General features: G+C 38.0%; 2 protein-coding genes across 6 annotated transcripts; both read left to right on the top strand.

Moving 5' to 3' along the window:
- Nucleotides 1–1,026: 1,026 nt before the first annotated feature.
- LOC111330962 (uncharacterized) lies at nucleotides 1,027–11,118 on the top strand. 2 transcript variants are annotated; one of them, XM_088752552.1, is made up of 7 exons: nucleotides 1,027–2,603; nucleotides 5,418–5,693; nucleotides 6,140–6,231; nucleotides 6,371–6,493; nucleotides 7,014–7,595; nucleotides 7,909–8,048; nucleotides 10,903–11,118. In XM_088752552.1, exons 1-7 carry the CDS (start codon nucleotides 2,288–2,290, stop codon nucleotides 10,928–10,930), a joined length of 1,557 nt encoding a protein of 518 aa, XP_088608678.1. In that variant the 5' UTR covers nucleotides 1,027–2,287; the 3' UTR covers nucleotides 10,931–11,118. The 2 variants fall into 2 exon arrangements, with proteins under 2 accessions (XP_088608678.1, XP_088608679.1); XM_088752553.1 differs by having other exon boundaries at nucleotides 1,029–2,603; nucleotides 6,404–6,493.
- Nucleotides 11,119–15,428: 4,310 nt separating this feature from the next.
- Nucleotides 15,429–22,881, top strand: LOC111330979 (uncharacterized). 4 transcript variants are annotated; one of them, XM_088752561.1, is made up of 10 exons: nucleotides 15,429–15,707; nucleotides 15,828–15,882; nucleotides 17,517–17,807; nucleotides 17,948–18,000; nucleotides 18,791–18,844; nucleotides 18,953–19,075; nucleotides 19,545–20,024; nucleotides 20,407–20,466; nucleotides 20,869–20,997; nucleotides 21,570–22,881. In XM_088752561.1, the coding sequence occupies exons 2-10, from the start codon at nucleotides 15,852–15,854 to the stop codon at nucleotides 21,675–21,677; spliced, it is 1,329 nt and encodes a 442-aa protein (XP_088608687.1). In that variant the 5' UTR covers nucleotides 15,429–15,707; nucleotides 15,828–15,851; the 3' UTR covers nucleotides 21,678–22,881. The 4 variants fall into 4 exon arrangements, with proteins under 4 accessions (XP_088608687.1, XP_022791725.1, XP_022791726.1 ...); XM_022935990.2 differs by having other exon boundaries at nucleotides 17,514–17,807; XM_022935991.2 differs by having other exon boundaries at nucleotides 17,115–17,807.
- Nucleotides 22,882–23,991: the final 1,110 nt, after the last annotated feature.

Genomic DNA, 23,991 nt, shown 5'->3' with positions numbered 1-23,991 from the left:
AGAATACTGTATACAGAAAAAAAAGGAAAGGGAAACCTTTTACTGGAGCTCAGAGATACGGGAAAATAGCGAAAGAAACGCCACATGTGGATGGAGAAATCGGCGATCCTACTCAGAGTTCCTTGTGTGATCAGACACCAACTGATGCGGAGTGTGATCAAACAATTTGTGCTTCGAGACAGAAAATGAGGCGAGAAGACGCTTCGGACATTTCATCGGAGAGTGTTGATGATGAGAAAAATTTTCAGGGAGAGGGATACAGGCTTGTTGATCTGAAGAAATTATCTGCCGCATTGTCTGAAGCACATGTGTGCAAAGAAGGTGAGAAAATATTACGAGAGTTCATTTTTCTGCTCCTAACCATTTCTTTATTCATCACTGTTCATATCAGGTAGCACATATTGAAAGTTTTTTATTTATTATTTTTACGATTATTTTGTTTCTCTTGAATATAGTCTTCCCTTGATTGTTATCCTTTGTACTCTTTAGAATCATCATCATAAATTACAGTTGTAACTCAAGTTTGTTGTGGTGTGTGCTGAATAAAATTATTGTTTGCAAATGTAAAAATACACATGATTTAACCTTATTCTACACCATCATCATATTCTAGGTTGTTTAACTGTCGAAGAAAATTCTTCTGGGAGAAATGGGCTTCTGGCAGACCCCTCTTTGGAATGTAGCTTCTGCCTTGAAGCTACACCACTAGAAACATCAGCCAGGATAACCAAGAGAGGACAATCTTTTGATATCAACAGGAGTGCTGTCTATCATTTCTTGGAGACAGGAGGTGGTTATGAAGGTTTGGTATCATTTTGTAGCATTATGAACATGCCATGTTTATCACTACCTGCCTATTATAAACAAGTTCATACCATACTTGAGCCTCTGAAGCCAAAGAAGAAATGAGGCAAGGATTTCAAATGATGCGAACAAGCAGAGAAGAAGCCCTACGGGAGGCTGAGGGCACAACTTATGAAGCTGGAGCCTTCTAGGTGACTGAAATAAACATTGCAAATGTTTCAACCACTTTGTGGCCATAAAACTTTGGGGAGACAATCGTCTATTCAGCTTTTTAACTCGGATACCTCTTTTCACAGAAAATGCTTTTTGCGCATTCTAGAGAACATATCTCATATGGTACTTAACTGATTGACTTGAAATTTTTACCGTTTATTTCTTTCAAGGGTTTGTTGGGGTTACACGGGAAGGCTGTGTTTTGTGTGACCTCTATTGCCACAGTGAAACTGCCCAGGGGAAATCGCTATGGATACATAAAAAGAAAACAAAAGAATTACCCATGACCTTTCCCGAACCAAGTCGTAGAGTTTAGCAGTGGTTTATCTAACCACAAGAGTAGTTCAACCAGTCGGATGGAAGAAAATAGTAAATCCGGTAACCGCAGCACATGCTGGGCATTTTTGTGGTGTTGCGCTGAAATCGCGGCAAATCCTCGCAAGTACCAAATTCAAGACACGCGGCATCAGACATGGCCAACTTTCGAGGTTCATATTAAGTATATTTTACTCGTTTTTGCTCTGAATACTCCAATAAAAACCATAAGTTTCGCGGTTTGCGATCTCCATGATGAACTAATTTCCCGCCAAACTGTGTTAGGTCAAAAGATGACCTCGGGTAATTGTTTGCAATGTAAACGGAGGATTAAACCTGACCGGAAATCCAAACACATCCCAACCCAAGGTTATTACCCACAGGGTTAGCTCGGGAAGGAGGTGAGTGTAACCACAGCTATTGTTTACATGAAAGAGATAGGTATGCTATAAAACACTAATCAACATGTTTTGGTATAATTATCCATTTCATCATGATTTCCTGAACAAAATAATACGAAAGGTGATCTTAGAAGTGGTCTGGGGATACAAAATTGTGCTATTCTATATGATATTTGCTCCTTAACATGATAACAATCAGTTTGAGAGACGTTTGAAAATTAATTGACATTGCACTTGTACACGTCAAAGGGGGAAGTTTTAAAAAGTACTGAAGGGTAATTGGTTGACAGGGATTAGTTATAGTCGGACGGTTCACAGCGTGAAGGGGCCTTTTCCGGTCAGGATCTTGATTAGTTGTTACTTTCAGTAAGATCTGTCTCTAACCAGATCAAGTTATAAAGATATACAACTCCCTTATTCATTGCATTGAAGGGATTCGATCAAACCCCCTCACAGGAAGGAAGTTAAATTACTATGCTGCGCGTTAGCTGCCTCTAGGTTGAGGTTAAATATCTTTAACTCGTTAAGAAACCACTAACATTTAAACTCACCTGATGTGGTTTACGGTGGTTTACGAAAGGAACGGGAAGACAAACGTAGCACCTGAAGAAATATGCATTTATGCCCGGTCGGAAGATGATAGTCAAATAGAAGAAGCAATTTGTACAATCAGCACCGAGGACGAGCTTGGACATGCTCCCAAACTCGATGGTGCAACTCTCTTGAACAATGACACTGATTCACGAGAGGACGGCAGAACTTCGCTTCCGAGACAAAAAACAGAAGCCCATGACGGAGAAAATGGTTCCTTGGACACTAGGGAAACAAAGTTGAACGAACGCGAATCTGACCAATGTGTTGAAATGAGAAGTAAGTTTCCTAATATAAAATAATAAATATTTAGTTGTTCGTGCCTATAATAATCAAAACATCTCACAATAACAATGAGTGCTTGAATACCTATCCCTGCTTAATACCGCTCAGAAATTTCAATTCCTAACAATTTCGATTTCTAACTAAATAGTTATTTGCCCGAGGACCTTTAGAATCAAAACACCCCCTATTTCTGCACGATAAACCCTTTTGAAACTTTTTGAAATCTCCTTGTTAGTTGTTGAAGTCTGTTGTCAGTTTGATGACACAATATAACAAGCACTCGCCAGTAATTTAACTGTTTAAGAGTCAGACGTTTAATGTACAGTAAACTAAGTCTGATGATGCAAACTTCTTATCAGCTTTTTCCATATTGTTTGTAAAGTACGACCCTTTCGGTATTTTGAGTATATCTAAGGACGTTTGTCAATTTGGTTGATATTTTGAAATATTGAGTGGTTCATCTTTATTCATCAGTCTGGGGTGATATTTTAAGTCAACGGACAAGTTTGGACGCTGAGTCATATCCTTACCGACTTAATCATGAATGTTCTTTTGTTAGTGGCATGAAGTATGAAGATATTGCTGTTCTTTTTACCTTGAAATCTTTCGAAAATGCTTTGTGAATGAGAGAACAGTCGATTGAAGTAAAAAATATGTGATGCATGAAATGAAGATAATGCAATATACGTGGAATCGAATATTTTAGCCTCAGTCAGATCATGAAGGATCTAAATAAGATTAGAATTCTTGTTCTCGTGTTGTTTCCTCGCGATGTAATATTCTGCAATCCAATTTCAGTCTCAAATAAGAGCTTTGCAATATTTGCCGGACACTTCACGTTTAACATTCTTTGAATTTTTTTGTGATATCATCATTGACTTCTAAATTTTGACTTTGCGTGAACAGTTCAGTTGCCTCTTAAGTTGTCAAGTTTTCTCAACAGCACTAGAACCTGATGGGTGACATCCTTGTGTAGGGACGGCCGAAACTGCAAACAAAACATTCATTTTTGTCATTTAATGAAAAGGGAAGCGGAGAGGAAGACATTTGAGAATTTATACAAATTTTAACACTTTGGCAGTTTAAAGGGACACGGTCATGGTCTGCACATGCTCGTGTAGCTGATCGAAACTTGAAAAAGTCATCCTGACTTTTTCAAGTTGCATTCACAAATTCAAAATGGCGTCTAGCGGAGGATGCGGACATGGCGGTAAACGCATCAACTCAGGGCGGAAACGAAAGGTTGAAGACAGAGGGGAATACAAGAAAGCGTGGCTGAGAAACTATAAGCGTATTTATGTGGAACAAAAGACATTTAAGTTGTGGCTGCAGGCAAAATTTGATGCAGGTTGAGTTTTTTAGTGACAGCGATTTTACTGATACGAAAATAAAATAATGCCAGATATCACAGACATTTGTAGCAATTGCAAGGCAGATGTTTATTCTACTACACATTATAAATGGAATGCAGGTAAGCCTCAGGCGAACTCTACGGCTTTCATAAGTATAGGCAGATGACGACTGCTCGTTCGAATCCTGAAGAAAGGGAATACACAAATTATTTCGTACGCTTTTTGGACCTTCAAGCCACAAAAGAAGTGAATGTATACAACTTTATATGCATGTATTGAAATTTATATTCATACCCCGTTTCTGCAAGGTTTATTGCTTGTTCCATATTTACATTCATCTGTACACAGCACGTTTCTCCCTTTGTACGGGCACCCACGAGAACTATTTTCTTTGCGCTTCGTTGTACAAGCACTTTTACATTTACAAAAGATCACAAAAGGTTCCTCAGTAAAAGAAATTCACTTTCCTGAGCATTTGCTTTGGATAAACTTGATTTAAATGCAAAATATATGCAGAATTCTTCAACTCACCGATATTTACATAATGGCGGTCGAGCGTGACAAGTCTCGGAGAGAGTGAATGCTACTGCGCTTGTCAACCCCTGACAGTGTCCCTTTAACGCTCCAAAGCACACACAAAAATATAGACTGCTCAGGCTTTTAATGACGTTGATCTACCTTCCTCGACGTAAAAGGAACTCGAACTTCACCAATACCTTTTGGACGCTTCACCAACTGGCTATAAAGTGGAGTTCCAGAGTTTTTAACGTACATCTGGTTACTCCTCACCGGAAAGTAAAATGAAAAATTCGAAATCAGGCTATTAATGATATTGATCTACCTTCCTCGACGTAAAAAGAACTCGTACTTCACCAAAACCTTTTGGACGCTTCACCAACTGGCTTTCAAGTGGAGTTCCAGAGTTTTTAACGCACATATGGTTACTCCTCACCGGAAAGTAAAATGAAAAATTCGAAATAGCAAGTGCTTGATGATATATGTACACTTGCTGTGTTAAGAGGCCAATGTGAAATAAGAAAAAGCTGGTGACTTTTAACCCTTTAACCCCCAAAGAGCAGCAAGCATCTAATTTCCCCTTATAATATCACTCCTGAATCAAACATTAAGGTGAGGAGAATAAAGGAAATGATCATTATCAAAAGAAGCTCTTGACTGTTAAAGAAATTCTCCCTATAAGCATCCTGGGAAATGCATGGAGAACAGCATGAAGAATATGCATGTTAATGTTAGGGTGTAAAGGGATAACCTATGCAGAAACTGAACAGGTCCACCCTTATTACAGCACTCAGTTTCAAACGAAGCTCAGTGATGATTTTATTCGAGGCTTTACCCCGAATATTCGAGGCGTTACCCTGAATACCATAAGAAGTTCTTTTATCAATTACTCACTCTTCACGTTTATTCTTTTAAACCTTGTATTGTTTACGATACACAGCAAAAACTATTGATCAAAGGAGGTCTTTAGTAACAGAACTACAACTTTCAAATATCAGTGAAGACGTCGGAAATTTTTGGCGCGAGTTAGCACCAAAACTAGGAATTCCTTCATCAAAAGTCCAGAACCTGGACGAAGATTGCAGATGTAACTGGGACAAAGCAAACTCCCTTCTTATTGCGTGGAAACAGAAAAACGGAAAGGGTGCAACAGCAGGACTTCTTTCGGATGCTTTAGGGAGTATAGGAAGAAAAAATATCGCGGAAAGACTGCTTGGTGAGTGGCTGACGTATGTGGAATAAGCTATGGTAGCCATCACAACTCATGAAGTAGAACTCCTGGTTAGCTCGAGTTTTTGATTGAGTCTCTATACCCTTAGAGTTAGTTTTCTCATATATTTTTTTTTCTCCTTTGAAGTCAGCTGGCTCAGAGTCTTCTACTTCGAAGCTCTTTTCGCTATTCTGGTCAGCTCAATTATCACTGTCTTTCTGATCGTAATATGTGCTGCTGCATTTTTGAGGCATTAAGGCATTCTTAAATGTTTACTTACGGTGAAGGGGTATTTATGTGCATTTCCCCTCCCCTCCCCCCAATAAAATCGCGAGTTTAAAAAAATATTGGCATTCCCTTAAGTACCAGTTAGGATCACTTGACGGAGAATAATGCCAAAACCTCCTAAATAGTTCACTTCTTTGGTTTTCCTTCTCAACATTTTTTTTAAGAAATGTGTCATGAAAATCTGTCCAAAAAACCGATTGTTGACGAGGGCGATGTTATCAGTTTAACAGTGTTGGATTCAAATCGTAACAACAAGGTTTGTAGCTTAATATTACAAAGAATAAATGTTTCATTGCAAAAATGCTTTCAAACTTAAAAATTGATGGTAGAATTTTTCAGTCTTACGACGCCTTATATTCAGTTCATACAGAATTCTTAGTCTCTTCTGCTAATAGGATGCTGATTTGGACATTATCGTTTCACTGCAGCCGATTCTATGCAAAGATACACAAGGAAATTTATACGTGGTGAAACCTCTGAGCAAAAGGGAAGAGTTCCGAAGTTCGGATTTTGACGAGGTATTTTTATTGCCCAGTAATCTAAGGATAGCTCTTAAAACCTAATACAAAAAGTGAGCACCAACCAAGATTTAAAGGCAACAAAGTATGATATTTAACGCCGTTGGGAAAAAAAAAACCCTACAAATTACACGAAATTAGCATATTTTTTGCAGAATCATTGTGAGCTCATTTTTGTTTTAAAATAACTTTCGTCTGTGAAGAAACCGCGTGTTTGCGAGTCCTTCTAAATAAGCCTGGTGAAACCACAGTCTAAAATAGGCTGCAAAATGATCAGGTGTTCTTTTTGGAATCGTCAAAAGCCGGTCAAGTTCCTCAGTAAGGTCCAATTATACGAGATTTTAAGTTTTCACTTAGACTACTTATCTTTGTAACGAGTCCAGGAAACCCTCCCCTGTTTTACTCATAGATGTGACTCACAAAAAAGAGAGGATGCGCTCAACTCCTCATTTTTTTTGTCAAGAATTAGGCTACTGACCTGCGCCAATCAATTGCTTGACAAAGAGATTTTCTTTTAAAGGCTGTTGCTGTGTCCACTCAAGGAGTTGCCATGGAAACAGAACAAACATCATTTTTACGCCAAAATAGCCTTGTCAGGACGAGATCAGGGGTTCAAGAACTAAGGCGGCAACTGAAAAAAGTAAAAATAGATAGCGGCAACGAAGAATCAAGTGATAAAGTTCAAAGTGGCCAAGATAGAGATGACACAAAACCAAATAGCAACCATTCATCTGTCGATGAATGGTTACGCTTTTGTGAAGAACAGTGCAGTTCTTGTGAAGGAATAACTGTTTCTCTCATCAAGCTGATTTGTGTGGTTGCTGGTGAGATGATGAAAGACAATTCGAAGTGTATTCATCCTCTCTTGGAGTTAACAATGGAATTGAAGGACCGAGAAAGCACATTTTTCTCCCGAATTGAATCGGCACACAATCAAATCCATCGTTTCAATAAGAATCAAATTGCTCGACTTGAACAACTAGAAAAGTGGAGAAGGGAACAAAAACAACGTGTTGAAGAAGTCGAAAAGCTACTTTCACATCTGCTTTATCAGGGAAATGTAGAAAGAAAGCAATCTCAGTGGAAATTGGAAAGAAGTCAGGTATTTTCAATAGTCATTTCCTTCTTTCTAGGCGAACAACTTTACCGAGTTAGTGACTCAATTTGAATGTACTGCGTTACTCTATCTTGGGGTTAAACCCAGCTTTTTAATTTTCTATTGCATGTTATATCTGATCAGTAAGCTTCAGTTTCTTTTGAACGGATATTGTGTATTGTACAGACGGCTCTTAACTTCTCGTGTTTCCCGAGTGTTATATTCCGGTCTTGATAGCCTAAAGACCTGACAAGTCAACAGTTAAATGTAAATACAATCCCTCTCACGCTTTATAATTAATAACTTATTTGTGTTTTAGCGAACTAAAACCGATCTAAAGAACAGACATCAAAGTATGAATGAATGTTCAGGCGTGGACGACATAATGGTCATATCAGAGCCACTGCTATTTCAACGCATGACATTGATGAAGACGTGCAAGAGGTTTAACAAGGAGAGGTAATCAGCGAATGTCCTTAGCTGTTTTAAATTGATAGTTACCCTGAGCTTTTGGTTATTTTTCAAGACGATGTTTTGATCTTCGAATTCCGAAAATCACACGGGGATAAGGCGTTTATTGACACGGACTTTTTGATTGCAAAGTAGTAGGACTTAGCGACTCGTTTGATTCCAATACCCGTCATTTCATGGAAAATCAAAGAAGTCGAGATGTCCATTCTATATTTACAGTCTCATTTCAACTGTTGGCTGGCGGTTGCTATAAGTGATTTACTTCTTTCGGCGTCTCTATGGTGTTACAGGAAAGTGCATTCTTTCACTCACTATCCTCAGAACTGATTAAAAAAAAAGTGCCGAGTGACGTCACGACGTGGTAAAAAAATATGACGTAAGCTTTCCCAGCGAAGTGTGTCGCTGATGTTCTTACCACATTTTAACGCCTTTTGGGGTCTATCATTTTATATATACTGAGATTTATACCGTGAAGTCATCGTTCGTGTCTCTGATTGGACGAGCGATGTATTTTCCCACTCGTTCGCTTCCAATCTGTGAAATGTGTCGCTCAGAGAGAGGAGATCTCAGTACTTTGAAAATGAAATGAAAACATCATACCATGAAAAGTGCCTCAACGATTTTTATTCACTCGTTGTGATGTCTCAAAAAGCACACTTGTTCGCTGCGCTCGTTTGTTGTTATATATATATATATATATATACATATATATATATATATATAGTCGTTAATGGAACTCTCAGGCCAACAAAGGTGCACCGCGCCAGGAGGATCAATAAAGATTCGCAGTCTAAACCTCACAGCCAACACGAACGTAGAAAGTTTAAAAATTAATTACGTAATCATCAGCACTTCGATCCTATTTAATGCTCTTTTTTATTTCAAAAATTGTAAATAACTGAAGAAGGTCTCTGACCGAAACGTTTTTTATTAAAATTTTTTATATTTTTTACGTCAGAAGTTGTCCATCCTCGCAATTTTTTAAACTTTACATATATATATATATATTTGAGAAGTAGTGTGGCACACGAGGACGGAGAACTTCGAGCGAAGGAAGACATACCTACCATTTATCGAGGTTTGGACTGTGAATCCTTTTGGATCCTTCTGGCGCGGCGACACTGTTGGCTCGAGGCCTTTTAACTTGTTATATATATATAGCTCTTTGGCATACAAAGCTTTGCTTTCATGTCCAAATTGAGCACTCTATCTAGGATGAGTCATTGCCGTTGCAATTGCGCATGCTCGCTGGTTTACTCTAGTTTGAGCACTCTGGCATGGCTTAGACGATACCACAAAGGTTGGGTCGTTTGGGGTGACCGTCTCGGTTCTCCCCCATCCTAGCATTAGCACTGCACTGATGAGGCCCAGAAGGCCGAAACAGTACTGTCTGCAGTTAGTTATATATATATATATATATATATATATATATATATATATATATAATCGCTTATATATATATATATCGCTTATATATATATATATAAGCGAAATAGGAAACGTAGGATCCATGACAGTGCTCGACAATGAAGGAGCGATTACATTAGCAAATGGACTAATCAAGTTACGCACATATGGATTTTAATACAGCCTGTTTCGTAGACCAACAAAAGTTGATCCACTCATCAGTTAAATTCCATACACACTGTGTATGTGTGTATGTGTGTATGGAGTTTAACTGATGAGTGGATCAACTTTTGTTGGTCTACGAGACAGGCTGTATTAAAATCCATTTGTGCGTAACTTGAGTAGTCCATTTGCTACTATATATATATATATTTATTAAAAACTGAATCATTGGATAATGCAATTCAAGACTTTTTATTGGCTTAGCCATTATGGTATATGAGCCAATATACCATAATCTACAAATATGGTGGCGTGCGCGTCGGGTTAAAATTAAAAGGGAGCTAAAAGGTTTAAGATTTGGTAAGATTTGTCTAATATCTTGGGGGCGTTTTTAATAAAACAATTATTCCACTCGCGCTTGTTGGATATGAGATGATTATAGCCAATTCGGCGCTACGCACCTCGTTGGCTATCTATGATCTCATATCCAACGCGCGCTCGTGGAATAATTGTTAAATATATATATATAGCAAGTCGTTAGTGGAACTCTCAGGCCAAAAAAGGTGCACCGTGCCAGGAGGATCAAAAAAGATTCGCAGTCCAAACCTCACAGCAAACACGAACGTAGAAAGTTTAAAAATTGCGAGGATGGACGACTTCTGACGTCAAAAATATAAAAAATTTTAATAAAATTTATGAAGCACTCATCAGGCAAATCTGCCTGATGAGTGCTTAACGCACGAAACTCAGAGTTGCAGCGAATCATGTGTGTTTCCTTCTAGTCACTTAACGTTATATACCGCTCTACACAAATGTGTATCGAGCCCTTTTTAACAGTGCTGGCTACAATTCACAATTAGTATATATAGATATTACAACAAATGAGTTAAAATCGTTCGCACGCACTTTCCATGGAATAATCTTTATTTGATGCACATACCCGTGCACGGCAGCATGAAATTTATGTTTTATTTGATAAAGAAGCAAAATCTTGGTGATGGTGACGTAATCTATGAGTCTGTCTTCTAGACCAATAAAAATGCGCGTGTAATTTAGCTTATCGTATCATTTAAAATGCCAAATCGGGTGCGTAAGTTTTCTTCAAGTTACTATTCAATTGAAAGACGATGAAATCATTTGAATTGCATACAAAAGAGTGATTTCAACATTCCTCAGCCTTTTTTACACCATCTTTAACCCACCTTTACTAAATATTTCCCCTGTGTATTGTCACGTATCAGTAACGGTATTTACCATAATATCTTCTTTGCAGAAGAGTGATTTCTGAGAGTCAGCTTTAAGCGGAACGGAAGAGGGGCCTGTCTTGTGATATCAGTTAATGATCGAATACTCATCTCACCAGCGGAAATCAGGAAGATTATAAAAGTACTTTAAATCCGCAGAAGACAGAGGACGCTTTAAATGCCGAAAACAACGAGAAAGATTTTGTTTTTCTAATATTTATCATTATTAAAATGTATTACTGACAGTTTGCGCCGTTTTTGTCCTTTATTTTTCGCTGCGCAGCAAAAGTGAAAGAAGTTCGGAAATTCCAGACTAGATTTCCCGAAAATGCTCGCCGAGAAGGAGAAGTTCCCATTTTCTGGCTTCTAGAAATAGGATTTTTATTTAGAAATTTAATAAAAATCTTATTCTGATGAGAACGAAAACCACTTGCAAGTGAAAGTGCACTTAGGAGTTAAAGCAATTCCGCGTTTGCTGTCAGTTTTGCCAAGTTTCAAGCACTTTCTGTAAATTTCAGTTGATGAGGACTCCGTGAAAGCTTTAATTTTAAAAAGCAAAGGCACTAGAAACAATTGTGATTAAGAAGAAAATAGCGCAAATGGCGTTTGAAACAGAATAGCGGTCAGAGAATACATACATACATACATACATACATACATAAGCTTTATTTATCCTCGGATTTCAGTGTAGCTTACAAGCTAGTATCTCCGATCCTAATTGCTAATTTTAAAAGTTACCGCAAGAACAAAGCTAAAAAGATAAAAAAATAATTCATAATATAATAATATAATAATAAAATAATCATTAATATAATAATATAATGTAATATTAATGTAATATTAACAGAAACGGTTCATTAACAGTTTGCGCTTAAATTCACTATAATCTACAGTCTTTCTAAAGTGGTCAGGGAGGGAGTTCCAGTACTTAACAGTTGAATAGCTAAAAGAATTTAGACCATATGTGGTTGTAAACGGCCTAGGAAGTGATAAAATATTGGTGCCCCTTAGGGAGTAAGCAGTAGATCTTAGCTTCATCAGTTGTTTCAAATAGCACGGATATTTATCAAGATGGAGACAGTTGAATATGCAAATCATCATATTTTGTATCCTCCCGTTGGCTAAACCGCACACACCTGCCTTGTCTAAAAGATCATCATAGTTCGAGTCCCAGTCCTTTAAAACAAATCTTAAAATACGTCTCTTTAAGGTGTCCAGTTTAACAGAGTCCTCTGAGTTACAAAAATGCCATATCATTGAAAAGTAGTGAAAATGGGGTAACATAAACGTTTTATAAAGGCGAAGCATAATTTCGGTAGAAATAAGTTTGCCAAATCTTTTGAAGACACTGAATTGATAATTTATTTTTTTACATACAAAGGATATGTGTTCCTTGAAATTAAGTTCATGATCAAGAATTATTCCAAAAAGTTCCAGGCATCTTGTGGTTGAGAAGGAGAAAGGATAATCGGTTTTGCCAAAAACCATCCCTTGGTGTTTAGCGGGGTTGGCTTTCATCCCATTGTCTTCGAACCATTTGTTTGCTATTTGTACATCATGATTGATCCGCTGTTCCAAGGCTACTGGGTCTACGTCAGATGTGTGCAGTTGGCAGTCATCAGCATAAGTGTTTAGTTTTACAGACTTAATGTGAAAGATGAGGTCACTGAGGAACATGTTGAAAAACATGGGTCCCAGGACGCTGCCTTGAGGCACGCCACGCTTCACGCTCATCCAATCCGAATAAGTATCACTAATTTTCACTCGCTGCATTCTATCCGTCAAGTAGTCACCGATAAGGGCACAGCTGGATTCATGCAAACCATACGCTTTCAGTTTCGCTAGCAGCAAAGCATTAGGTACGGTGTCGAAAGCTTTTGACAAATCCATTGATATAATCGCCACGATCTCTCTATTATCTAGACTACGCCTCCAGTCCTCAGTCAGCCTAAGCAAAGATGTCTCACAGCTATGGTGCCTTCTGTACGCAGATACGTATTCAGACAATATGTTTTGGTAAAAATCGCCCATTTGAGCTGAAAGCAGCCTCTCCAAAACATTATTGAGCGCAGGTAGAACGGCCACTGGTCGATAATTGCTTTTGTTCAGTTCATCGTCCTTTTTAAATAAAGGAGTAACTTGACCTAGTTTCCAGCGCGACGGATACTGTCCTGTCCTGATCGAGTGATTCATTATTGCAGCAATAGGACCAGCAATCGCGTTGGCAGACTCTTTTACCAGTCGCGGTGGTATTCTGTCATGACCACCGGTTTTGCGGGAGTTGATTTTGAGTAACAAGGCTTCCACTTGGGTTTTATTAGTATATTGAAAAGCAAATTTGTTTCTCACAGCGAGCTGTTCATTGTTGTTGAAAATCGCCTGAATGCTAGGATGCGCATCCAACTCTTTTCCATATCTCTGTTCAGTAATCTCTGGCATGCCGTCCACAATGTTGACAAAATAACTATTAAAAAGCTCCGCCATTTGTCTTTTGTCTGTTATCACGACATTATACAGCTCGGTATTGTTGTCTTTCGAGTTTGCTTCTTTCGCGCGGATCCTATAACGGACTTGTGCAATTTTGTTAGTCTTCTTAAGAATTTACAAGCATCCGAACAAGCATCCTAATTGGTCTATAGGCCGTCAAAGCGCTGATATAGAAAGGCGTCAGTGAGAGAGTGCAACCGTTTTCTTTTGGCATTTCTTACTGCCATTTGTTTTAATTCGGTACTTTAAATGGAAGGCTATTTGCATGTTTCTCAAATCGCAGCTAAATAAAATCGTAAGATTAAAATGATCTTTATCTTGGTAACGAGGATTCATGCGTCATGTTATGCGTCACGAAATTGTCTCGTATCGCTTGATTCCAAATGGCCACTTGTGTTCGTTTCGTTCCGTGCGCTCACGTCAGCATTTTGTACGGATTTTCTTTCCTTTTCTTGTACATCTTTACGGAAATTGGATAAGTTTCTTTTGAAGCGAGACTCTAACACCACGCACTTTAAATGGCAGCTTTTTTTGCAGGTGAATGAAATCACCTTCACAAGCTATTTGAGTTCGTGACTAGAGTCCTCTTTTGAAGAGAGGGAAGTCCCTTATGAAATGGGGAAACCCTTTAAAGTAAGGGGATTCCCCTAAACAAATGCCAAGAGCCTTGCTATTCTTTGCAAAGGCATCCACGAAAGAGAAAGAGAATTTGTAGAATAACAAACGGTAAAAGTGCAAATCTTGGAAAGGTCTAATAGAGAAAGCTATATGGAGGAAATTAAATCACTAGGCACCTCTGTCTGTAAGAAGAAACTTGCACTTGGAAACTTTTCACATGTTAGATTTAATGACTTTCGTCAACATTCTCTTCGAGATCTGTAAGGTACTGAAAAGTATATGAAGCTAGGGAAAAACCCCAATTATGCTCTGTGGGAAAGCCCCTTTAATCATTATGGCTCATCTATAATTTCCGGTCCAAAATCAAATATAGTGCAGAACACGCAGAAGCGATTAGAGTTTTTCTAAGATATAATAGTGTTAATAATTAAATTTCTGATCAATACCACGTCAGTTGCATGCAGAGATCGTGTTTCCGAAGAGGTAATTAGATCAATTATTTTTTTTATCTCACCTCAGTTTTGACCTGCATAAATTTGTGTCAAAGTCGACCACATCTTCCTGTCGAAACTGAAACTGCTGAACAGAAATTTTCAATTGCAGCAATTTATTGTCTTTGTTGTTTTTTTCATCATGTACAGAAATATGTGAAACGAATAAACCATTAAGCTCCTTGTCTTTAAGTTATACACGTTCATATAAATATCTGATTTCTAATCATTAAAATCGTGACGATTTTGCAGTTTACGTAATGAGAACTATTCACCAAATAAGGATTGTTAAGTTTATTGCTTCTGAGCCTTAGTCATTGAGAGCCTGGAAAGTTTGCCGCACAAGTAAAGGGATGCTGCAGCAACTGAGCTTTAAAAAAAACGGCGGATGAACAATTGGAAACTTGTCAAATGAGGAAGAACAAAAACTGTTTAAACAACTCGAGACCTGACACTGTATTGATAAATTGATAAACTCAATCAGTCTAGATTCGTTTTAATCATTGTAAATTAATTAATAAACTAGCAAGGGACAAAAATTAAATGTGAAGACGTTATAGTGACTTTGAGCAGCATGCATCAATTCTAATATACTTTTAATCTGTTGTCCCGTAATTAACATATCTGACTAGTCTCCTTTAAAACCCCTATCAGCATTTCTCAAAGCTATTTTTATAATTTTTAGATTAGTTACGATCCAATGGTCCATGTAGTCATCATTTGATGTTATAGCTTCCAAGCACCCAGGAAATAATATTCATTTAGCTTAAATATGTCTTGGAAGTCTGAGCACAAAGCTCCAATTAGTGCTGGCTAAAATCCTCCTAAGCTCTACATTATAGACTTTGACAAGCTATTTTTAAAAATTCTAGATCATCAACTGTCCACTGGTCCATATAATCTACGCATGACGTCATAGCTTCAAGTGGTGAGGAAATAACTTTCATCTAAGCTTCAAATGCCTTAATTGCACAAAATTAAAGCACACAATTCCACTTTGAACATTTCATGGCAACTGGCGGTCGCCTTGCTAAGAAACAGCCTGTGTTTATCAGTCTCATTTGTTATCTGAAGATTTTGCGTCAGAGGTTCGTGCACAGAAGCTAATTTTGCCAAAGTAATATAAATTCGGCAAAAAGGAAAATAGTGCACAACACTGCGCGGAAGTCTCGATACAGGAAAGAGTGCGTAAATCGTACATTTTCTGTCCAGATAAAGACGATTCACCCTTCAGACAGGTAAACAAAAGGGCCAATTAAACTGCTCTGCGCTTATTTACGTAGAAACTTTCATACGTCTTTTGCTGTCTTGTAAATTGATTTTGGTTTGTCTGACAATCGATGCTGTTCGATCACTAGACTCAATCACCAGATACAAGACCCATGGATAACATCACTAAATCCTCAGATATGGGTAAGTACTTCAAGACGGAATTTCTAGAGTTTTTATTAAAGCCGAGTTCCGATATTGTTTAATTTCCGTGTGAATGCATTTCTTACACTGAAATTGCGTGCCAGCATTGGCGTTGAGAGTTTAAGTTTTTCTCAAATGTATGCACTCCGTAGTTTGAAAAGATTATCAATTGTTAGGATATCCAATAAATTATAATAAGGCGTAGCATTCTCTCTACTGTGTGCAAAAAAAATTGAACGAATGCATTTATTTTGCTTAGTTCTGATTTTATTTAGTCTAGTTTTGCAAGCACTTCCCCAACTAGTGATAGCATAGGTCAAATAGGGATAGATGAAAGAGTAATACAATTGTTTCAGAGTATGCAGATTTACATAGTGTCTCAATTTAGTAATAATTCCGATATTTTTTGCTAATTTATTGTTAATATGTTTAATCTGAGGTCCACAGTGTAAGTGTTGATCAACATAGACACCCAAGTATTTTATTTGGCTTTGGATCTTAATGTTATTTACATTTATACTTCCACTTAATCTTGAGGATGAGACTAGGATGTAATTTGTCTTTGAAAAGTTCATAGATAATTTGTTTGTAGCGCAGTACTTAGCTACTAACTTAAATTCTTCGTTCATGACAGACTAAAATATCTTAAACTCATATGACTAAAATATCTTAAACTCGGTGAACCAGCATTCCCTTTAATTTCAATTTGATCTCCCAGTTTCGTTTCCGCGTGTGCATATTTCAATCATCTGTTGATTGCGCATGACTCCGTTGCGAATCTACTTTGCCCCTTACTCTCAATTTCTACATAGTGTTACATAACATTCCGACAACTGTCGGGTAGAGGGAAAATTCCCGTCCAATGGAGGGATTAAATATGCATATCTTACAAGGCGTCTTAAGTACGGCTTAAGATGTAGTTCACAGCTGACAAAATTGGCAGTTTTTTACATCAATAACCTTTCACGCGCAAGACTTATCGTTTTATAAACATCCTCATTGGTTTTTGACCAAGAAGCCTTATTATTCCTGCAGCTTACGGCTAACTGTTACAATAATTGAATGGCCTCCATACTTGGATCATCAAAGGCAATCGTGGCTTAATAGACATTGCCAGCAATGTCATTATTCAAACCTGCCTAAAAATTAATAGAAGAGGAGTTTCATCCATTGTAACGTTGCTCTGGGTTAAGGTTGCTAGATGCCAATGCTAATATTGTGATTTTGTCTAGGGTTTTATTTTCCCGTTTGGACGACCACTACATGAGATAACTCATATCTTTTGGGTCTACAAAGTGATCGGGGGCTCGGCTTGTAACCAACAAGTCTGCGCAGAGATTTATTTCCTACAGTATGTACTTCTCTTTTATTGGCTAAACTAGCCAATCGGATTCGGTTTTAGTCTACCAAGATAACGGATACAAAACCTTCCCTTATACCCAAGAAACTTTACCTCACGCTCAATCAGTAACGCATGAAAAAGCTACTGACTCATTGGCAGCACTTCGTAGATCATCGAGAACATTTGTCTGTCTATCATGGTCACTTCTGCACGTTTTCTTCATCACTACTTTTCCGAGTAGTGGGTCTTTGCATGCGCTCTGTATAACTCTAAGTTATGGTATCTTTAGCAGTTTGTTCTAACAGCAAATGCAGCCGGAAACTTCGGATGACAGAGGACATCATGAATGATCACCTACTGCATCAACTGATTGGAAACAATTGGAGAGAATTGGCACGACAACTGAAGTTCACACAAGCTGTCATTGGCACCATCAAGAGTGACTGTGGCTCTTCTACTAATGAATGCTGCATCGCAGTCATAGTAAGGTGGATTAATCAGGAGGGAGAGGACGCTACTGTCGGAAGGCTTGCTGAAGCTCTAATAAAGATAGGGCTGAAGACCGTGGCGGAAAAACTTCTCAGTATGTAATGTTACTCCCTACTCAAAGCGATGGTTGACAAGCGATTGGGGTGAACTATATATATATATATCTTTCATTTTATAAGGCTAAAGTACAAACCTGTGCCTGTAAGATTTTTCCAATACACTGTTATTTTTCAGATTCCTTGTATTCACCGGTGAAGGAAGAACCAGGAGTAAACGCCTCTGATCAAGTAAATACTCAAAAATCGGCTTAAAATAATCTATGTTTGAAGATAAGGCCTGAGACCTCCTTATGAGTCGAGATAGATAGTTTAATCGATAGGAATAACTAAGTCTCAGCCAAAGGCTGAATTGAATAATTATTTACAACATAATTATGGTACAACCAAAACAAGGGCTATTTACAAAGGGTCTCCATATAAATAAAGCGCTCGGTATAAATTACTGGCTAAGAGCACTCACTGCACGCCGAAAAAACTGAATTACAACCGTAGCAAAATCATAGTAAATAAGAAGTAAATACCACATTTGATCGACTTAGTTCATATTTTCTCCGATGCAATTTTTTTGATTGCATTATATTTGCACGCAAAGTAAAGATGGTAAATACCGCATTTACTCAATGTTCACATACCATTGCAAATGTTAAGCAAAGCTGCACATTTGAGACGACTTTCCTGTTGCAGTAAAGGTGGGTTAAATCATTAAATTTGATGGAAGAAAATATGGATTTACATGTGTAGCAAATACTATCTTTAAACTGCTTTGATCGTATTTGTGCGTAAGTCAAACTTTGCCGTATTGCGGTTAACGAGACATTACTATTTATTCGATGTCTGTCCTGAACGTATCACCCAACTCTATGTTGAAAGGATACTAATTAAAAGCGTTTTCTCCTTAATTCTTTTCCACTGTTAGGGCTGAAACAGTGCTATTTCCAAAAACGTTTGAACTTTGTAAGGGTTTAGTCTGTAAGTCACTGCCTTAAGAAATTTTGACATTCTTGTTATCTTTTTTCAGATAGAAAATAGAATAAATGAAATGGAGAAAAACTGGGAACTCTTAAAAATAGAGGTACGAAATTCTTTCATTGATAAAATGCATTTCTCCTGATTCTTAGCGGAGATATCTATTACTAACTTGAAACGGATTTATATTTTTATCACTTAACAACGCCACCAGTTGCAAGACAGAATCCAGCAGCTAGAAAAGGAAAATGAGAGTATAACACAAAGGAATCTGGAACTGGAGGAGGAACTGGCCATAGTAAAACAAAAACTTCAAGACACTTCTAATGCTCAAGAGGTTGGCAATCATATATTCTGATCTGTTCTTGTTCATGTTCCCTTAAACCGTCGCGCGTAGCTCGAAGCTCATTAGCATAACACAAGTGCCCGCACCCCTTCCTTGCTAGGCACCCCAAAGTGGGAAGTAAATACCTACCACTCTCACCAACACTAAGATGAATAATTGTTTTAGTATATATCACACAGAAATCAAACAAATTAGTTTATTTCTATCGATATCAAACAAATCGAATTCTTGACGCGCGATTTTGTCTCTTTACCAGCCAATCAGTGCCCGCCAAAAGCATTATTTACCTGAATTGTTCTTACTAAGGACAAGGAGTAGTCACTTGTGGCGAACGGTGTGTCTTTTTAATAGTTTTACCCCAGTCAGCCGAATGGACAAGTTTTTACAGACGCTATTTATCACTTATGTCTCACATTCCTTCCTTTTTTAATGGAAAAGAGGGTTCTGTCAACTTTTGCAGGATTTGGAGTACAAATTTGATGTGTCACACCGAGAGAATGATTCAGAAGATACCAGAGCTGATGCTGAGCGTGAAGTTGATGAAAAGCTGAAAGACCTCAACGAACAGCTCTATATAAAAGTGACTTCTCCTTTGCAAGTGCCGGAAGTAAAGGAAGACAAGCTGAGAGTTTCTGTCACAATAGACCTTTTATTTAGAATCAGTGTAAGTCTGCAAGAGTTATACAGCTCTGTCCTCTCAATGGCAGCCGAGACTTGTAAATGCAGTGAGAAGGTGAAACAAGAATTTCATGATTTTGCGTATCACGGTATCAGAGCGGAGCATAACGATTTGGTGCACCGAGTTGAGGATTTGGCAACGGCACGAGAAAAAATGTCAGACGAGGAGAAAAAGGATTTCGGTAAACTCCAACAACTTCAGACCAACCGACAGAGAGAGGTCGATAAACTTGAAAATCTGTGGAGAGGTCTGTTCTCGCCGGTAAGAATACCTGCACGGATTCAGTGAAAAATATTCTTTTAAATCTATGTTGATACATGTGGAATTTTCAGGAAAGAAAAGAGATCCGAAGTGCTTTCAAAGAGATTCGAACAGACCCTTTGATCTGCACTATTTTGTTTCATGACTAAAGGACTTGCTTCGTATCGACACTAGAATCAAACGATATTTCAGTCTAATAATCCAATAGTTTCGTTTTAATTTTCCTAACAGACCAAAGCTGAATATGTTGGTAGAGAGCTTTGATCGAAAATTATCAACATCGGAGAGATACTAATAAATTGATAACAAAAACAAAACGAGCAAGAGATATCATCAAGGACATATATTAAGTTTTTCTTTCTTATGTCTTTATGCACTGCAGCCTGAAGGTCTTCCTCCATCTTGCCATTCTGCACCATGTCCGACTTGTCATTGTAATAAGGTAAATCTAAACTAATGAATAAGTTAATAAATTTGTTCCAAAAAAAGTAGAGGTTGAAATAAAGCTTTCGTAAGTTCAAATTTAGTTTCATGTATATTTCCATTCTTTCTTTGTTTGATCTGAAGACACTTCGATTCTGTTTTGTTTGATCCTTTTTTTTTCTGGTCTTCGTCGCACTAAAAACTTCTCCCGTGGCGGATGCAGGGTACGGGCTAGGGCATCCAGACCACCCACCTGACCTCTGGGTATTTTTATTACTTGTCCCAAGTCTGGTCCCACCAATCAAAAACTCACGGATCCACCCTAGTTAGCAAACATTTCTGTACGTTTGACAGCCCTGTAGGCGTGACCTCATTCATTCCTAACGGAATATTTTTCTACTCTGCTGCTGCTGCTGCATAGGACTTATTAAGACGAAAACGTACAGACCCAGGCGTCAAACCCAAACAGGTCAGGCCAGGCGAACACAACACCAGTCCAGTAACAGAAACAATGAGCGAGGATGAAAAGTTCGAAGTGTGTTTCACAAAGGTAGGTCCCGTAAGATTTTGAATTAGTATAGAAAATAGCCTGACTTGTAGTGGTATTTGACAATAATACTGCCAGTGTTATTTCAAAATTGTCCAAGATACCACGAGCCGCGAAGCAATGAGTGGTATTTGGGAGATTTTGAGATATTACGAGAGGGTATTATTGACCACGTAGAGGTCATGCTATTACTTGTTTGTAGTAGAAGCCGAGTAATTTTCGATAGCGCACAAGTGAACTTTTTTTCGTTTTGGTTGAAAAAAGAAATACAGACGTCGACACAGACGTCTGCGTTCGTAACAATCTTTCCTCCCCTTTGTTGCCTCAACCTCACCGTGTTGTCATGGTAACCTTTTTATAACATCCATTTTGCTTTTATATCACTATTAGACTATTTCTCGGCTTATGCTATAAGTGCGCAACTTGGGGTGATGATAATCGATCACATCCGAGAGTCTTGTAAATAAGAAATAGTAAAGAAAAAAACCCAAATAAGCTGAACGCCATTCATTCTCTTCCAGTATTAGTCCCGTTTACTGACCCAATATGCCATGTAAATGATTCTTCTCTTGCAGTTCAATTGCAAAAAGACCACGATGAAGACTATTTTCAAAAAAAGGGAAAGCAAAGAAAAGACGTGTTGTCATATATCCTATTCTTCTAAAAGTCACAGGGATTCTTGAAAGGCTTTTCCGGGAAGATAGTTAAAGCTCAGTTACCACTAGATGACTAGTTGACAAAAATCTAGCAAACACACAAAGTCAACAAAGATCTACCAAGAGACACAAAGTCAACGAAGATTTAACAAACGCACAGAGTCAGCGAAGACTAAGCAATTGTTCGAAGTCGCATTGTAGCAGTTAGCTGGTTAGTCGTACTTCGATTCGAATGCAGTTGAGATGCCAGCGGCCGATATGAAGTTGACGATGACAAGGTCTCAATACGTAGAACTTAGCATTATAATGAATCTGCCATCCTCGAGGAAGACGTCTCTAAGCACACCCACCGTGCATGATGCACCTAAAAAGCATTGAAAGCATTTGGAATTATTTAGAAAGTATAATACAAATTCCTGTTTTCTTAGCATCATACCACCTTAAGAAAGTGGTTGGAAGTCTAGAGCTAAATTTCTTTTTCTCTCATACCGTGTAACTTTGCTGCGATTTCAGCGCGATCTAAGAGTAATTTGTCACTGCGATATCTCTGGAGTTGCTCACTGACAGCTAGGTGCTTAAAAACTTGATTCAATTTCGCTGCGATTATATTTTCTGATTCAAATGTGACAATTATAAATACACGGCACTCTTTAAGAGTTTTGCCACGCAGGATCACAATTTGCTTTGCCAGTCATAGCTAAAACTGACCATGGTGATAGCGATACACAAGCTTGTTAGAGAGAATGCACGGATTCATCAGTATCAAAGCACGCCAGCGATTTCTTAAGTTTCTTTATTCGCAGCTTACCCAGGGTAATTAAAAAGAGTAAGCTCCTGAACCGCGGCCAGATAGTAGCAATAATTCGCGGCGAAAATCGCAGCTGTAACGGCGTACATGTGTAACTTTGAAGCTGCACTTATAGCACCGGCTCAAAAGTTTTTTTTATTGCGCAATTTTTTTCTTACAGTAGTACAAGCGTAAGTTGGGAGCATTTGCTTAATTCACGTATTTATGATCGAGAGGGGACTGACCTGGAGAAACATACGTTATCTTCTACATGCGCATAGAGCGCAAAGCCACCATTGCGCTGATATTAGTTTATCCTTTGCAAAATTTTTTGTTACATGGTTGTTTCCGCTGATAAGAACACATGACTTCAAGTGACTACCAAAGCTTTTCAGTACAGATTGAGTTTACTTGTATGCGATAAATAATTACAGAAACACTTCACTGGTTGTCGATCCTTATATGGTCAAGACATCAGCAGCCACTTCATGGCTGTGTTGAGTCTGGAGATCACTCAGCTTCTTCTTAAGCACAGGCAGCCCACTCATTACAATAGTCTTTGCCATAGGACTATCGTAATTGTTTTTTCAATTTTTGGAACTAGATTCTAATACCCCGAACAACGATTTGCTTTTATTGCTATTTTAAAGGGCTTGAAGGAGAATTATTTCTTCGCAGATGGACCGGTTCATCTTAGTAAGCTATTTAACTCAACGCAACGATTTGCTTTTGTCTCTATTTTAAAGGGCTTGAAGGAGAATGATTTCTTCGCAAATAGATTGGTTCATCTTAGTAAGCTATTTAACTGAGTCTTCGAAATCCTAAAATAAAGAGAGGTATTTCCCCTTAAAGTAAGGGGGGATTCTTGCCTTTGCGGAGGCTTTTACGAGAAAGAAAGTTAAAGTGAAGTTGAAGATTAATCAACGGTAACTGTGCAAATCTTAGCAAAGTCCAATGGAGAAACCTCTCCGGATAAAATTAGATAACCAGGCACTTCTGTATTAATCTGAAAGGAAGGCATTCACGGGTTGAATTATTTAATCATTAGCTATCCAAAAATAGGTGTCATTTCGTCACTAGAAGTTTCCATGGCAACGTTTTCAAAGGATTATTCAGACGCATTTTTTAGCTTCTGGCTCAAATAATTTGAAAACTAACCCGGTGACCCCGTGATTTTTCTCAGTGATTGCCTTCAGCACTTGAAAAGGAAAATACACAAAGATTTGAAAAAAATCCTATGGAGCAGAGTCTCAGAAAATCTAGAAAAAGGCAATTTTCACGCATCGCAAATAGGCCTTTATAGATTATGCTAGTAAAAGTAGCATATTATGCTAGTAGCATTGCTTTCTTTTCGGCGAAATTATGCTAAAACTATGCTCTTTTTTCCAAATTATGCCTTTTTTTTAAAATTATGCTCTTTGAAAAAATTGCAAATAAGTCCAAAAAGTACATTCTTAAGTTAGAAGCCGTTGGTCTACAATAAAGAAACGCAACAAATCCACAATGAAATTCAAATAAACATGTGGTTCATGTGAACATGCACACCAACATGAC

The sequence above is a fragment of the Stylophora pistillata genome, chromosome 3 (assembly GCF_964205215.1).
Source record: "Stylophora pistillata chromosome 3, jaStyPist1.2, whole genome shotgun sequence".
Lineage (NCBI taxonomy): Eukaryota > Metazoa > Cnidaria > Anthozoa > Scleractinia > Pocilloporidae > Stylophora > Stylophora pistillata.
Note: the sequence above shows the minus strand (reverse complement) of the source record. Positions and strands in the feature narration are given on the sequence as shown.

Excerpts from the sequence above, each read along its gene's own strand:
- LOC111330962 (XM_088752552.1), top strand. The coding sequence starts at position 2,288 with ATGTGGTTTACGGTGGTTTACGAAAGGAACGGGAAGACAAACGTAGCA. Across the intron at positions 5,694-6,139 it reads TATCGCGGAAAGACTGCTTG|AAATGTGTCATGAAAATCTG; the intron begins GTGAGTGGCTGA and ends ATTTTTTTTAAG. Across the intron at positions 7,596-7,908 it reads GGAAATTGGAAAGAAGTCAG|CGAACTAAAACCGATCTAAA; the intron begins GTATTTTCAATA and ends TTTGTGTTTTAG.
- LOC111330979 (XM_022935990.2), top strand. The coding sequence starts at position 15,852 with ATGGATAACATCACTAAATCCTCAGATATGG. Across the intron at positions 15,883-17,513 it reads CACTAAATCCTCAGATATGG|CAGTTTGTTCTAACAGCAAA; the intron begins GTAAGTACTTCA and ends TGGTATCTTTAG. Across the intron at positions 17,808-17,947 it reads CGTGGCGGAAAAACTTCTCA|ATTCCTTGTATTCACCGGTG; the intron begins GTATGTAATGTT and ends GTTATTTTTCAG.